Genomic DNA, 16448 nt, shown 5'->3' on the forward strand with positions numbered 1-16448 from the left:
TATGGGTCACATGAACAATGAACAAAGCATCGCTGTACAGGTACATGTAGATGTGCAAAGGCTGGCCTGCTCCTAAATTAGTGAAGATTTAGAAATTACATGCATTGTATTGCAATAGCCTTAAAGGCTGTCAGGATGTGCAACTACAGAGACTGGAATTTGCATGAAAGATGGTTGTATTTATTTAGAGTTTGGGAAGTAGAATAAAACCAAGTATTTCTCTGTGTGTGTGTTTCTATACCTGTATCTACATTTTATCTATAATCTATCATCTATCTATCTTATCTTTTTTAAAAGTCACTTTTGGGTTTCCTAGCTGAATTTTTAAATGTTCATTCTTCAGTAGTGTTGACCACCAGCATGAGGAGCTATAATGAACTAAAACTTGAACAAGCAGAGAATATTTAAAAAATTGGCTTCCTATATTACTTGTTCCTTAGGAGGTGATCTCTGCTATTGAGATCAGGCCTCAGAAAAATAATGTAGCATTTGGGAAGAAAGATGCAGCCCAGGAGACCAGCACCAGAGGCCAAGATGGAGAAGACCTCCACAGCCACCATAGACTTCCCTTTAGTACTCAGGTAGGTGGGCACAAAGGAGACCCACACGCTGCAGAAGACCAGCATGCTGAAGGTGATAAACTTGGCTTCATTAAAGCTGTCGGGTAGTTTCCTGGCAAGGAAAGCCACCATGAAGCTGACCAGGGCCAGAAATCCCATGTATCCCAATACTGTGTAAAACATGACGACTGACCCCTCATTACATTCCACTATGATCTCTTTGCCCAAGGAGTGGAAGTCCAAGTTGGGGAAAGGGGGAGAGGTTCCTAGCCAAAGTGCAGAGGCAATAACTTGCAGGAGAGGACAGGCCAGGACAATGACATTTACCCCTTGTCTCCCCAACAGCTCCCTTGCCATGTTTCCTGGCTTAGTGGCCATGAAGGCCACAACCACCATGGTAGTTTTTGCCAAGATAGACGAAATGGCAACAGAGAAGATCACAGAAAAAGCAATTTGTCTCAGAAGGCAGGTGAAGTTTGTAGGTCGACCAATGAATAGGAAGGAGGAGAGGAAGCAGAGCAGGAGGGAGATGAGGAGGACATAGGTGAGTTCTCTGTTGTTGGCTTTGACAATGGGTGTGTCTCGATATTTAATGACAGTTGCCAGGACTAGGGCTGTGATCAGAGACAGCAAAAGAGCAAGAGAAGCCAAAACAATCCCCAAAATCTCCTGATAGGAAAGGAAGCTTATGTTCTTGGAGATACATTGGTCTTTGTTCTTGTTTGGATATTGATCTTCTGAACATGGGACACAATGATCAGCATCTGGAACAAACAACTATGAATTAATTAATTCCAGCACAACACAAATAATGTTTGTGTAGTATTCAGTTGAGCCTTTATCAAGGAGATGGAATGATAACAGTGTCTAGCTAGTGGTAAGACTGAGTTTCCTGCTGCATAATATCTGTGAAATATAGCCTGTTGCACAGTAATATTGTTATATATTTATAAATACTAAATGTGCAACACAGAATATAATCTGGCTCGCTGTTAATTTATGGACAATTCTGACATTCTAACTTGAGGAGGAGGGAAGTAGCTTGAAGTTATGCTCCAAATGGGATCCAAAAAGGACACCTGTGTAGGTAGCCCCTTTTCAAAATCTTTCAGAATTACTAGTGTCAATCTAAAGGTGCAAATTTGCTTTGATGTTTCTCTCTTTCTACTTCTGCATCTTACTTGAGAAGAATTCTACATAAGAAATGCATGATAAAGACAGACAATGTTTTGAAATTCACACCTTGAAGATTTAAATCTAAAAATAACAGAAAGAAGTTCTGGAAGGGAAAGAATTCTCCAGATAATATCCCAAAACTGAACTTAGTGAAGAAGAGAAAAAATATCTCAAAGTTTGTATTAGAGAATCAGTTTTTTTCATTATACAGACTGTGGGTGCTTATCAGTGGTAGTGTCGGGGCTGAACATTGCATGGGCTCCACAAGAGAACTGTTGCTCCTTATCTGAAGTATGCATTATAATCTAAAAAGGCAGGCATAAGTCCATAACTCCAGAGTCTAAACTTAAGCCATCTTTACAGCCCTTGCGAGCCACTCAGTGTCCAGCAACTTCAACCCTTTAAGTTGGGGTTTCAAGATTTGTTGAACTACCTGAATGGTTGGAAATCATCCCTTCTGGACAAAGTTCACATTCATAACAACAAGGTGGCCTTTGTTGTATAACTTTTCTGCTGTATCCTGGCGAGCAGCTCTCCACACACCTGGAGGAGGGCATCTTCTAAATGGAAGAAAGAAGAACTGGTGAGATTTTCCAAGTGAGTGGGGTTCTTTCCACACCCTGATGATTCTCCGTGGAGCTCTTAGGGATGGGCACAAACTGGGAAAATGCGGTTCAGTTCATGGTTTGTGGCATGCCCCATTCGTGAACTACGGACTTTCACAGATTTCAACCACTTCACAAACTGATTTGGTTTGTGAGGTCTATGAGGTGGTAGAACACCCCCCACACACACACATGCTAGAGACACCAAAGTCACAGGGATCATTTGATTACTCTCTCCCAATCTGAACAAGTGACAAGTGTACTGGATCGAGGGAATGCTGTTGATTTTGTTTACATGGATTTCAGTAAAACTTTTGGCAGGTTTCCCAATGATGTTCTAATGGGTAAACTAAAGGTCTGCAGACTGGACTCTAGGATAGTTAGGGGGATAGGGAACTGGTTAGTGAACCACACTCAGATGGTAGTTGTTAATGGAATTTCATCTGAATGGAAGGAGGTATCCAGTGGAATGCCACAGGGCTCGGTTCTGGGCCCAGTACTTTTCAATATTTTTATAAATGATCTGGATGAGGGTGTTAAGGGGATAGTCATTAAATTTTCAGATTACACCAAATTGGGAGGAGCAGCGAGCACACCAGAAGATAGAGATATAATTCAATAAGATCTGAACATGCTGGAAAAGTGGGCGGATGTGAACAAGATGCAATTTAACAAAAATAAGTGCTGAGTTCTACAACTGGGTAACAAAAATGAGGAACACGTATACTGGATAGGGGTACACTTCTGAGTAGCAGTGTGTGTGAACAAGATCTTGGGGTTAGGGTGGACTGAAAGTCAAATATGAGTAGCCAGTGTGATGAGGTGACAAAAAAGGCTAATGCAATCTTTGGGTGTATCAGCAGAGGCATAACATTCAGATCACAAGATGTCATAGTCTCGCTGTACACTGCATTGGTCAGGCCACACCTGGAGTATTGTGTGCAGTTCCGGAGGCCTCACTTCAAAAAGGATGTGGACAGAATGGAGCGCGTGCCGAGAAGACCAATGAGGATGATCAGGGGCCTGGAGATCAAGCCCTATGAGGAAAGGCTGAGGGACTTGGGAATGTTTAGTCTGGAGAAGAGGAGTTTGAGGGGGGACATCATTGCTCTCTTTAAGTATTTGAAGGGCTGTCACAGAAGGGCAGAGAACTGTTCCTGTTGGCAGCAGAGGATAGGACTCACAATAATGGGTTTAAATTAAGGGCGGGAAGGTACTGGCTGAATCTCAGGAAAAACTTTTTTACAGAAAGAGTTGTTCAACAGCGGAATCAGCTGCCTAGGGAGGGGGTGAGCTCCCCTCACTGGCAGTCTTTAAGCAGCGGCTGGACAAAAACTTGTCAGGGATACTGTAGGCTGATCCTGCATTGAGCAGGGGGTTGGACTAGGTGGCCTGTATGGCCCCTCCCAGCTCTGTGATTCTATGATTCTATGATACTTGCCCTCCATGTTTGGTGAGGATTGGATTTAAAGGGTACATGTTATGCCCCCCCAAATAGGGTGCCCCCAGGAAAGTGCCTGTCATTTCCCCAGAAAGCACTTTCCTCAGGGCATCTTTCTGGGTGGCTGTAACTCGGACCCTGTATATCCAATCCTCACCAAGCTTGGAGGGCAGGTAGAGGAGAGTAAAGCTGAAGATCCCCTGCAAGGTTGGTGCCTCTAGCATGCACAGGATCTGTTCTATACACTCCCAAACCTCCCGAACCTGCACCTGTCAAAATGATTCGGGAGGTTTGGGAGTGTATAGAGTGGATCCTGTGTAAGCTAGAGGCACCAAACTCATAGTGGACTGTCCCCGGATGTTCCTTTACATGCTTTCCAAATTTGGTGTCTCTAGTTTGCAAGGGGTCCATTCTATACACGCCTGCATTTTCACCTGTCAAAATGCCCATAGCAGTCATTTTAACAAGTGCAGGTTCAGGAGTGTATAGAATGGATCCTGTGCAAGCTAGAGACACCAAACTCATAGTGGACTGTCCCCGGATGCTCCTCTACTTGCCCTTCAAGTTGTTGCTTTGAAGTTATGTAAATATTTTGAGTGAGCGGATATGGTCTGGCAAGAAGTGTCTTTGCTCACGAACTGCACGAAAGTTTGTGGAAAGCTCATGCTGGTTGATCTGCCATAAGCTTGACTTCGTAAACCACAAATTTATGAACTTTAGCTTGTGGCCATCCCTAGAACTCTCACTGCTGCTGTGAATGTGTAGACACTCACATTGCAACACAGTAGTTCCCCCCCCCCCCCCAGTTATCTCAACTTGGCCTGGAATGACTTTCTTGCATTAAAGAACTACTGAAAGGGGTTTTCTTTGGTATGGTGAAATGAATCACCAGTTAAGCAGGATGAGATCTTTCTAGGAAATATACAACCAGTAAAACAGGATGAAAAATTACATTATTCTGGAGACCAATATCTGAACAAAGCTGGCCTTTAGTCTGTTCTATCAGCAAATTTCTCTACTATTACCCAAGAATATTGACTTCTTCCCCACCTGGGTAGCCCAAACAATTGCATCTGTGTTAATGATGAATTCTCTGCCTGGGGGGGCCCTCGGATCCATCCTTCCCACTTTCACTTGAGCTGAAGATTGATTTGGGAAGAAAGCCAAGTTCAGAATGTCATAGCCAGCTGATCTCTTGTCATTTTCACTGAAAAACACTTCCTCGCCAGCACTGTTGTTGAACCGGGTGCTCCTCAAAGAGGCAAGGATCTGAAATGAGATCCTAAGAAAATGATGTAATAGTTATGACCACTAGTGGGGCTGGTTGCAGGTTTTGGTGGGCCATAGGCATAGACTTCCCAAGGCCCCCTTTCCCTCCACCATCAGGACCCCTGCTTATACCCTCCCTTCCGTCTGCATGCCACTCACCTACCTGTATGTCTTGTCCCTATCCTGTTGCCAACCCTTCCATCGCCTATGCTCACAGCTGCCTGACCACCTGCAGCCCTTTCCCTGGCAATGGCCGTGTGTGTAGCTGGGAGAATGGGTTGCTAGCAAGAGAGTGGTCAGGGGGGAGGGGTTGACAGTACTGGGCCCCAGCAGAAACCCTGGGCCCTGGCGGCTGCCCCTCTTCAGGTTCCTAGCCCTTGGGGGACCGGTCCTTTGGAATTCAGTCTGGGCTGCCACAAGAAGAAAGGATGGTTTCTGTAGTTGTTTCCTTAATGGAAAAGCCAAGGGTGAATTTTCAGTGGGCACTAATGGCCAGGTGACTTCTTTATCTCTCTGTGTTGGGGGCCATCTCTTATGGTAGCTACTTCTCATGACACACACTCCATATGCTTGGATGGACGCTGGAAGCAATAGAAGTTCCGAGTTGGTATGTCCTCACTGCAAGTCCCCATGGGCTGGGTGGGGGGTGCAGAGGAAAACCCACATGGGTGGACTGGAGTCCCAGCACTGCGGCACTGTGCAGACCCTCCCATACCCCAACAGAAGATCATCTACATCCCCCTCTCCATGCAAACACTGATCCCTGAGGCCATCTGGGACAGCATCCCCAGAGCTGCAGGCTGAGTGGGGAAGGTACGAATGCAGTGACTCCCAACTTACCAGTGAGGGTGTTCCCGAAGTGAAAGGGTTCTGCTTGATTGCTGCAGATGAGGTTGTTCTGCCACGCTGAAGTAACAATTGGAGTGGCTCTGCCCACCCACCCACCCCTGAGCAGCATCCTGTTCCGCCTTGGCACCGTTTGCTCATTGGCTGCATAGTAGCCCTGAATGGGCCAGTTCCAGCCCCCGGGTCTTATGTCTGACACCCCTAGTCTAAGGGATGAGAAGCCAACCCAGTGCTGATAGTGCTTCCGCTAAGCGTGACCTTGCTAGCACAGGCTCACTAACAGCAATGGGAGTCCAGGGGAACCCATGGATGGATGTATGGCCAGTGCTGACACTGGGGAATCAAGTCAGCCCAAGAAAACGACGTACTTCTAAATGTGTAATCTGGTTTTATTGCATTGCTGATTGGATGTGGTGCATACTGCTCTAACTGCATTCTTTTTACTTGTGTACAGCGTTCCGTGCGCCTTGGTGTTTAGTCATGCCAGCCACATGACCACGGAAACGTCTTCGGACTGCGCTGGCTTGTCGGCTTTGAAACGGAGATGAGCACCGCAACCCTAGGGTCGGATTCGACTGGTTTTCGAGCAAGGGAACCTTGAAGAAGAAGAAGAAAAAGAAGAAGAAGAAGAAGAAGAAGAAGAAGAAGAAGAAGAAGAAGAAGAAGAAGAAGAGGAGGAGGAGGAGGAGGAGGAGGAGATTGGATTTATACCCCGCCCTTCACTTGGAGTCTCAGAGCGGCTTACAAACTCCTTTCCCTTCCCCTCCCCACAACAGACACCCTGTGAGGTGGGTGGGGCTGAGAGAACTCTGACACAAAGTGCTCTTTTTCAAGGACAGCTGTGCCAGAGCTTGTGACTGACCCAAGGTCACATCAGCAGGTGCAAGTGGAGGAGTGGGGAATCAAACCCGGTTCTCCCAGATTAGAGTCCGCGCTCCTAACCACTACACCAAACTGGCTTACCTTTACCTAGTCTCCTTTGAGTCTCAGGAAAAAGAGGTGGACCATAAATGAAGGAAGGCCCAGAAGGTGAGCTGGCCATGCAGACTCAGTGATAGATAGCAAACCCGGCGAGAGGAATTGTGGAAGACTCTACCTGCAGCACCAGATAGGTTCTGTGGTGTAATGTGTCTTTAAGATCACTTAGAGCTTGTTATGACCACCTGCAGGGTATTAGCAGGGTGGGGTTTTATCAGTCATTTTACTTGTTTGGGGAGCCAGTACGTTGTGAGCGTGTACCGATAGCTGGCACAAGGTTTGTTGAATAAACATTCTTGGATTAAACCCTGCCTGAGACTGTGACTGAGATTTGTCCTGGACAGTGGACATCACATGGTGTCAGAATTATGGACTTTGTAAGACCACCGCCTCCGTTTGTGTTTAAAGGCAATTTGGCTGAAAGATGGAAGAACTGGGAGCAAAGGTTTAGTTATTTTCTGGCTGCTATTGGAGCCTGTTTACTCCAAGAAAATAAGCCAGTATCATATGCCTCAAGGTCATTAAGTGTTGCTGAACAGAATTATGCCCAAATAGAAAAGGAGTTACTTGCTGTGTTATATGCATTGAGAAAATTCCATCAATATGTCTTTGGTAAAGTAGTTACAGTCCAAACGGATCATAAACCGTTGGAGGTAATCTTTAAAAAACCAATTGGCAATGCGATACATTATCAAGGGCTACAGTAGATCCCCCTGTAAGTGATGAGGGATCTGTAGAAGGGGAGAGAGTAGTATATCAAGTTGACACACTAGCCATGCACCCTAAAGGAGTGACTACGTTACAGGAAGCTACTAATCAAGATGGTCAGCTCCAGATAGTAATGGCCCTGGTAAAGTCAGCATGGCCACAGTATTTTAAAGATGTTCCTGGTGAGGCTAAGTCATTTTGGTCAGTTAAGAATCTTTTGCGATGTGAAAATGGAATTCTCTATGTGGGTCAAAGAGTGGTTATTCCTTTGGCAAAAAGATGAGAGATGGTAGGCCAGCTTCATGACTCGCATCAAGGTATGCCGCGCAGCTAGGAAATGAATCTTCCTGCCTGTCTTTTAACAATTCTCCAAAAGGTAACACTGCTCTTTTCAGATTTCACTCCCCCCTCTTCTCCTGTTAAATCAGTCTCTGTTATGTCCGGGGGGGGTTTCCCCCTCCTCCCTTGCGCTTTTTCGCTGGGGGGGGCGTGCGCTTCACTCCTTTTCCCGTTTCGGACCGGCAACTCACAGTTTTGGCCGAATATCTTCCTTTTAAACGCTTATCCGCTTCATCACCCGGTGACGTCCGGTGGCTCTGCTAGTCCCCGTGTGGGGCACTGCCGCGGCTAGGGCCATTGGGGCATGGGGCGAGCCTCAATTTCCGACCATCTGGCCAGGAAAGAGGCACATCCCCTGTGCGCCTTGGATCGGAACCCCTAACTGAGGTTCCTTAGGGTCTCCGCTTGTGCGGATCCCCCCCCTTGGCCGCGCGTGGGCGAATCGACTTCGGGAGCTCCCCGAAGATGTGACCGCCATTCACAGAGTCCAAACCAGAAGCCTCCCCAGCACAAATGGGGAGTGACAAAAGGTTTGTTGTATCCTAAGATTCCTAGTGGAGTTAGAGAGAACCTGCAGGAAGTTCAAAGAAAACAAAAGCAATTTTATGATAGGACAGCAAAATCGCTTAAGCCACTACAGCCAGGAGATTTGGTGTGGGTGGAAGCCAAAGAACGATGGTTTCCAGCATAGGTGGTAGAGAGGTGTGTGCAGCCTCGGACATATCAAGTCATAACTCCAGATGGGACTATATATAGGAGGAATAGATGCAAACTCAGGTACCAACAGAGGGATGTAGGGGAGGAGGAGCAGGAGAATATAGGACAGAAAGTTAACATAGGGGAAGATGTGAAGGGCCAGACACAATCAGAAGAACAACAGGGTAATCAAAATGATAAGGAGGAAGAAGAGACTCCAGATGCACAACGGCATGAAAATATACCGGAACAGACCCAGGAGGAAGGAAGGCAGCCTAGATATGTAACATCTAGAGGCAGGGTTGTATTCTCGCCAGAAAGATATATAGCTCAATAATATGTGGTCTTAATTACACTCTTAATGGTTGAACAAAATGTTTTGTATATATATTCTCTGTATATGTCTTTTTAGTTATGCATTATGTGTAAACCAAAGAGATTTTAAAGTTATCTCTCCCTTTAAAAGAGGGAGATGTGGTGCAATGTGTCTTTAAGATCACTTAGAGCTTGTTATGACCACCTGCAGGGCATTAGCAGGGTGGGGTTTTATCAGTCATTTTACTTGTTTGGTGAGCCAGTACGTTGTGAGCGTGTACTGATAGCTGGCACAAGGTTTGTGGAATAAACATTCTTGGATTAAACCCTGCCTGAGACTGTGACTGAGATTTGTCCTGGACAGTGGACATCACAGGTTCCATGAGAGTTGGGGAGCAAGAGAGGGAAATGGAAGCTGTAAACTCCCTTCCAACTGATTCTAAGGCCCTAGAGCTTCCAGCCCCCTTGGTGGAGGTGGGGGTCCCATGCTGCCAGTCCCTGCCCCTGCTGGCAATCAGCTGGCCAGTGGGGGGGGGACTTACCAGGAGAAAGAGGAAGGTCCAGGCTACCTTACCGGCATCACAGAGGAAGTGATGTCATCATGTATATACATTTTGAGCCTGCCCTGCCAGGGAGGGTGGGATATAAATTAAACAAACAAACAAACAGATAAATAAATAAATTTTTAAAATCATGCCACCAACGTCTAGGTGATGCTCTGGTACTTGAGCAAAAACTCTATAGTAGAAGCTGTTTTACTGTAGAATTTTTGCCCAAATAGCAGAGCATCAGAGCTTGATGACACACTTCCTGTGTGATGCCAGCCATGTGACCTGGGCCTTCTTTCTCCTGGTAAGTCCCCCCTATCCACCACCAGTTGCCAGGAGGGACCTGGTAACTATACAAGGTCCAGAAATAGCAGCTTAAGAGATGGGGGAGGTTGCCTTGCTCAGGAGAACAAGGACCCTGAGTTGTCTCTGGCACTGCACAAAGAAGTAGTTATAACAGGAACTTCTGCTACTTTTTCCTCACAAGGAAAACAACCCTGTGGCAGCTGTTCCTCCTTCTCTATGGCCAAAGAAATTGCCAGCCACGAAGGGCACCACATCAGATTGCTTAGTTTATTCGGGATGGGTCAGTGCTGGGCTGACATGTCCTGGGCTGTCCATTCCTTGACGCAAGAGCCACGTAGCAGAGGGAGGATGTTACCTGCCATGGCTGGACACCCAGAAGCCTCTCGCCATTCCCCATCATTGCACGTCTCGATCCAAATGTGTACATGGCATGTAGCGCATGTGCCACAGAATAAACAGCATTGTAAACATTATAGCTGTTTCCAGTCATGCTCATTTCGAATACAGAGGGTGGGAGGTTCTCGAGGTCCTCCTTCCCTGTACAGTTCTTAAAGCCTCCAGGAAATTCATCTGGTTTTTTAAATAAACATAAGAATACAAGTTTCCACCACTCTTTAAGAAAGACGTCTCCCTGGGGATGGCGTGGATCTAAAGTCTGGAGAAAACTGTGGAACCCTGGCACATCACTTGCATGGCCTCTGAAGGACAGGGCACCATGGAAGGCCTCCACAGCCTTCCAGCTAAAGAAGGAGCCCACTGCAGCAAATTCCCACTGACTTGTCACAATCCACACCTTTTCTATAGACGTCTTAGTCTTAGCTTTGTATATCATAAGGGGTCGGATTAAATTCCGTATGGCATTGGAGTCGCCGGAGACAACAACAACTTTGGCCTTAGTGTCTGAGACAGCTATAGCTAGATTCATATCTTTATATGCACTTGTATAGTACACTGAGATTTCAGACAATGTCCGTTTAGTGAACTCGACACAGATGTTGTTCTGGTCAAGCATCGGTGTTAGGGCTTGGATGAAGTTTTCTCCGCCGTCATCATCTGGAGCAACAATCCCAATCCAGTTCCAGTGGAAATGAAGAAGTAAGTGGATTATCCCCAAATACTGTGGGACTTCACTGGGCTCAATCTGGGAGAAGGAAGGAAATATGCTCCTCTCTTTCAGAACAGGACTGAAGGAGCCATAACCGAGCTGGTGGAAGGAAGGAAGACTTTTAGTTGAAAAACAGATTTCTTAATGTTGTGCAGTTATCTTCAGGGCTCCCCAAAAATCAGGACTGTGGAGGTAATCCCATGTCCTGTCAACTGGATTTTCCTCTTCTTTCTCAAGAAATAATTTCTGGTGCGAGATCTTGCTGTCTCTGTTCTGTCTTGTCTGAAAAGATTGAGGCCAAGAAGGCATTGGGTTCAGCAATGCATCCAACTGGGCCATGAACTATTTCTGAGAAAGAGAAATGAAGAAACCACTCTGGGACACACTGTGTGTACATGTGTGTGTGCAAGTCTGTGTGTGAGTAATTAACACATGGAATTCACTGCCGCAAGAAGTGGTGACAGCTACAAGCACAGACAGTGTCAAGAGGGGATCGGATAAACATATGGAGTAGAGATCCATCAGTGGCTATTAGCTATAAGGTATGGAACACTATCTCTAGGGCAGTGATGCTCTGTATTCTTGGTGCTTGGGGGTACAACAGTGGGAGGGCTCCTATAGTTCTGGCCCTGCAGGTGGACCCCCTGATGGCACCTGAGTTTTGGCCCCAGTGTGACACAGTGTGTTCAACTGGATGTTCTTACGAGCACATGTTTACCACTAAATCTTGCCCAGTACCTGCTATTTCTTCTCCTTTGTATTTAGCTCACCAGCATCTAAACAGTACATCTGCTTTCTTTCCAGACAGAAATCATTGTGTAGCTGATGTGGGGTGGTAGCATTGGTAGAAGTGTCAGAGCCTCTCAGCCTTGATGAGTATTTTGATAAGCATTTTGCAGCCCTCTTTCTGACAATTAAGACCTTCTGAAGGACTCTTACAAGGGCGTTCACCCAGGCAAATGTTCCCAGAGAAATTTCTCTTTGCTCAAGGAATAATGTCAGTGGCTTGAAGGAACTTTAGTAAACTGGTTAAGTTCAACTGGAACCCGTCCAGGCAATAACATACTCCAATAATGGCCCCCACTCTTCTGGTTCTGTGTTTGAAGGGTTCTGTTTCTAACCTGGGTACCACTGTCTTGTGGCAGGGAATACAGCGAAAGCTTTATCAAAGGTCATAGTTCACATCTCAGAGAGACCTGTGGAGGACATGATATGGTGGGGTTTTATGGGCACTGGAATTCACTGCACAATATTGTTTGGGAGGCCCCTCAGCTACCACTGAAGCTGCCACATCACAGGGTAATCCAATACAGGAGACCACATTGACTGCCCCGAAGAGAGAACAGACTGGCTATATTAAGGAACAACAGAAGTACATTCAAGTGTTGGTCTGAAGCTGCCTTGTACTGAATCAGAGCCTTGGTCCATCAAAGTCAATATTGTCCACTAAGTCTGGTAGCAGTTGTCCAGGGTCTCAGGCAGAGGACTTTCACATCACCTGCTGTCTTGTCCTTATACCTAGGGATGCTGGGGATTGAACCTGGGACCTTCCGCATGCCAAGCATGTGTGCGCACACAAAAGCTTATACCCAGAATTATACTTAGTTGTTCTTAAAGGTGTCACTGGACGCAAACTTTGTTCAACAGAAGTACATGTAAACTTGGATGTCGAGATGCAAAGCCCATTCTCATGAAGCACTTTTACTGACCCATAATGTTGGTGGGCCCTGACCTGGAGAGCCCAGGCGAGCTCGATCTCCTCAGAACTTAGCAGTAAGCAGGGTTGCCCTTGGCTAGTACGTAGGTGGGAGACCTCCATGGAAGTCCAGGATCACAACACAGAGGCAGGCAGTGGCAAACCACCTCTGTTAGTCTCATACCTAGAATTGGGTCAACAGAAGTCAGTTGTGACTTGATGGCCCTTTCCACCACCAATGTTGGTTGAATTTATATAAGCACTACGTTCTATGAGTAGTTCATTTAATTAAAATCTTTGCACAATCCAGGTTCTCTATGGCTATTTCCGGGCAGGTGGTGGTGGTGGTGGTGGTCAGTTTCGTAGTTCTTTGGAACAAGTCCATAAAAGGCAGCCAGGCCAGGAGCCAGGAATTCCAGCATCCGGTCCAAGTGCCTCAGTTTCATCCCTGCTGCTTCCCTCCTCCTGACGGAAACCTCTTTTCTCAGTCAATCTATCGAGCACAGTTTTATCCTCATCCTAAGGGCTCAGGCCAGCTTGCATGGTTCTTTCCATTTCTGAGTCATTCTTACAGCAATAACTCTGTGAGGTAGGTGTGACTGAGGTGAATGGCCCCTAACCAGCCAGCGTGCATCATGGAACCCACATCACTCAGATCCTCGTCTGACATTCTAACCACTGCTGACTATAACTCTAAATTCTTAACAAAGCCAATATATTTCTGAAGTTCTCCACTCTCATGTGCCCTTCGGCCAGCCCCATTGCCTCCCCTACATGTTCACTCCACTCCCCAAACACACTTTTATCCCCATAAAAAGGCACTTTTACCTGCGGGATCTTGAAGAGGCCCAGGAGGGAGGCCATCTGCATTGAGATTCTGGAGTAGAGACTTCCAATGACAGAGAGCACCTTCTCCTGTCTGCTGCATCTGTAGTTGGGGACCACTTGATCCCCCGTGGACAGAAAGGACAGGCCTGCCTGGTAGGTCATTCTTGCAAAGTAAGTGTCCTCAAAGATGCGGAAGCCCAGTGTGACGTTGGGGAGGAGTGCCGGATCCTTGTTGATCCCATTGATGGCGAACACGAGGGCCAGGATGTGCTGGTAGTTTTTGGGCACCTGGCTGCAATCAGAAGTAGTGCAATGAAAGACCTTCTGGTTGCAACAACCATTGCTTAGAAAGAAAACCCTGCAGACCTAAAGACTAGCTTTAAGTCCATTCATCAGATACTTGCATTTAAATGCAAATGACTTGAGCTGGCCTCTGCCGGGAGTGCAGGGCAAAAATTCCAGATTCTCAACACAGAACCCAAACTATTGCTCAGGTCTATCTACATGGGACCTGACAATGTCTAACACTAGATTCATGTAGGAACATAAGAAGAGCCCTGCTGGATCAGGCCAGTGGTTCATCTAGTCCAGCATCCTGTCTCACAGAGTAGCCAACCAGGTCCTCTGGAGGACCAACAACAGGGACTAGAGGCCGAGGCCTTCCTCTGATGTTGCCTCCTGGCACTGGGATTCAGAGGTTGACTGCCTCTGAATGTGGAGGTTCCCCTCAGTCACCATGGCTAGTAGCCACTGATAAATATATCTTCTGTGAATCTATCTAATCCCCTTTTAAAGCTGTCTATGCCTGTGGCCATCACTGCATCCTCTGGCGGTAAATTCCACATTTTAATCACTCTCTGTGTAAAGAAGTATTTCCTTTTGCCCTCCTGGCAAAACTTACCGATCAAGATGGATGTTCCAGGGATGTTTTTCAAAGGACGCACGCGTAATCGTGGTCTTGAGGTGGGGCAAAATGCCACCAACAAGGTGGTCTCCTGGCCTGTAATATGCTTCTTGGAGCTCAAAGGGCCTGGTCAAGAGGCACTTGGTCCCCAGTGTCTTGTGCACAGCCCGAGGCAAGAGGCAAGAGGAGAACAGCACCCACATCAGTACCATTTTCATGAAATCTTCCCTCCTAGATCAGCAAAGAAATGACTGCGCAGAACCTGGATCACAGTCAACTGTGTGGACTCTCAGATGGTAGGGATGTGTCAATATGTGTCAACATGCTCCTTACCCAATATACATGACATGCTTAATACAAACTTATTTTGTTCTGATCTGGATGTTGATTATTTCAAGCTTGGTAGATAGAAAACATAGGGGAGTCTGTAAGAATTACTGTGATTTTGCTAATTTCAGAGGAGAGAGATAATCACATCAGAATAGCGCAGGGCTGTATTTTCACCTCAGTCAGAGACAAACGTGTTTGTGTAACTCTGTGCTTCTCCATGGGGCAGACTGACTCAGGGGGCTGGACTTAGGCTGCCAGATTCTGAACTTGGGCCTGTCTGAAGCTGACCAGCAAAACCCAAAATGGCATCCGGGGGGCTGGTCCAAAGTGGTTTATCCCAATTTGACAGCTAGATTGGAGCCCAGTGCTTAAAGACCAATGGGTTCTTTGGGGTATAAGCTTTCGAGAGCCAAAGGTCCCTTTGTTGGATACCAATTTGATGACTGAGTCTGGAACTCAGAGTTGCAGCAGGAGAAAAATGAAATTAAAAATGGCTGTCAGGCCTACGGCATGAGATGACTTGCAGGGGTCATCTGGAAGTGATGTCTGTCTTCTCCAGGAATTGTCAGAGACTCTATGCTTTTACCATAACATTTCAGTGATTACTAGAGAGGACTGACATTTGCCACCCCAATCAGAATAACGAGACAGAGATCAGTTTGGAATCAAACAAGGGCCACTTTAGTAACTATTTAGCAAACCGCGCCAGACCCTCAGCAACCCCCAGACGACAGAACCCCCTGGGAAAGGGTTTTGGGGGGCGGCGAGGTCTGCAGCCATCACGATACGAAGGAAACCGCAGGCGAACGAACAGAAGCCCCTGGGAGACTCACCTCAGTAGATTCGCTTCCTTGGCCGCCGACGGGGAGGGGGTGTGCCCGGTCTCAGGTGCGGGGCGACTGGAAAAGCCAGGTCCTACTCAGGGGAAAGGGTTGGGAGACGCTGCAACAGCCGGCGTCGGGCCCCGTTGTCGCCCCGGAAGTAGCCACTCCCCTACACACCCCAGTTCAGGAATTGAGACACAGGGAAGCACCGGAGGGCGGGTTTAGAGTAGAGACGCACTATAGGGGGTGATTGACAGGTAACAGAAGTGGGGGCGGTGCTGCAAAAGGAAGAGGGAGGTGTCACCAGGGTGAGAACAAGGATAAAAGGAGAGAAGCCAGGAGAGTTGGGGAGGATGCCGGCGGCGACTGGCTGGGCGAGCAAGGAAGATAAAGAATGGCTGTCGACCCCGAGGAAGGAGACGCTGGAAGTGCCAAAACTCCACGCTCCTACAAATCTGAGGCTCTCACTTCTCTCCTGAGTCCTAAGTCACTACGGCAAGTGGTCCTCCAGGCCTGGGGACATCCCCGGGCCCGACACCTGGTCTTGAGCCACCAATCTGGCTTGCGACCAGCAGCCCCACCACTGGTTGACACCCAGGAGCGCCTACCCCCGAAGCTGTACAGCTTGCAGGGAGGAGCCTACCTAAGAGGTGATCATCATTCCCAGCCCTGGTCCGTAAAACCCGAAGGCTGTTCCTGATGACCCCCTTGTTCCCAAACAGGAAATGGCTTAAGGTGCTCACCGGTTCTGCTTTCATGCCTGCACTACCCTGCCACTTGCCAGGTCAAGCCTCTCCTTTGGCCAAATCAGCCAGTAGCAGCCCAAAGCTGCCCTAATCCCTTGCCGCAAGTCCTCTAAAAACAAATCATTACCCTTGTTTGATAAATGAATACCACCATCCCTATACAGGTCTTGCAACACAACCTGTATGCCGGGGTGTGGCAAAAATTGACCCAAACCACCCTCCATAGCT

The 16448-nt window shown here is 47.2% G+C and overlaps 1 protein-coding gene across 1 annotated transcript; it reads right to left on the reverse strand.

Annotated features, from left to right (window-relative positions):
- Positions 1–425: 425 nt before the first annotated feature.
- LOC107106328 (vomeronasal type-2 receptor 26-like) lies at positions 426–16232 on the reverse strand. The gene is made up of 6 exons (XM_015406460.1): positions 16118–16232; positions 15484–15565; positions 13417–13708; positions 10479–10991; positions 2170–2296; positions 426–1324 (listed from the first exon to the last, which is right to left on the reverse strand). The coding sequence occupies exons 1-6, from the start codon at positions 16230–16232 to the stop codon at positions 426–428; spliced, it is 2028 nt and encodes a 675-aa protein (XP_015261946.1).
- Between the last annotated feature and the right edge of the window lie 216 nt (positions 16233–16448).

This window comes from Gekko japonicus, unplaced genomic scaffold (genome assembly GCF_001447785.1).
Source record: "Gekko japonicus isolate JY-2015 unplaced genomic scaffold, Gekko_japonicus_V1.1 scaffold3646, whole genome shotgun sequence".
Classification (NCBI taxonomy): Eukaryota; Metazoa; Chordata; class Lepidosauria; order Squamata; family Gekkonidae; genus Gekko; species Gekko japonicus.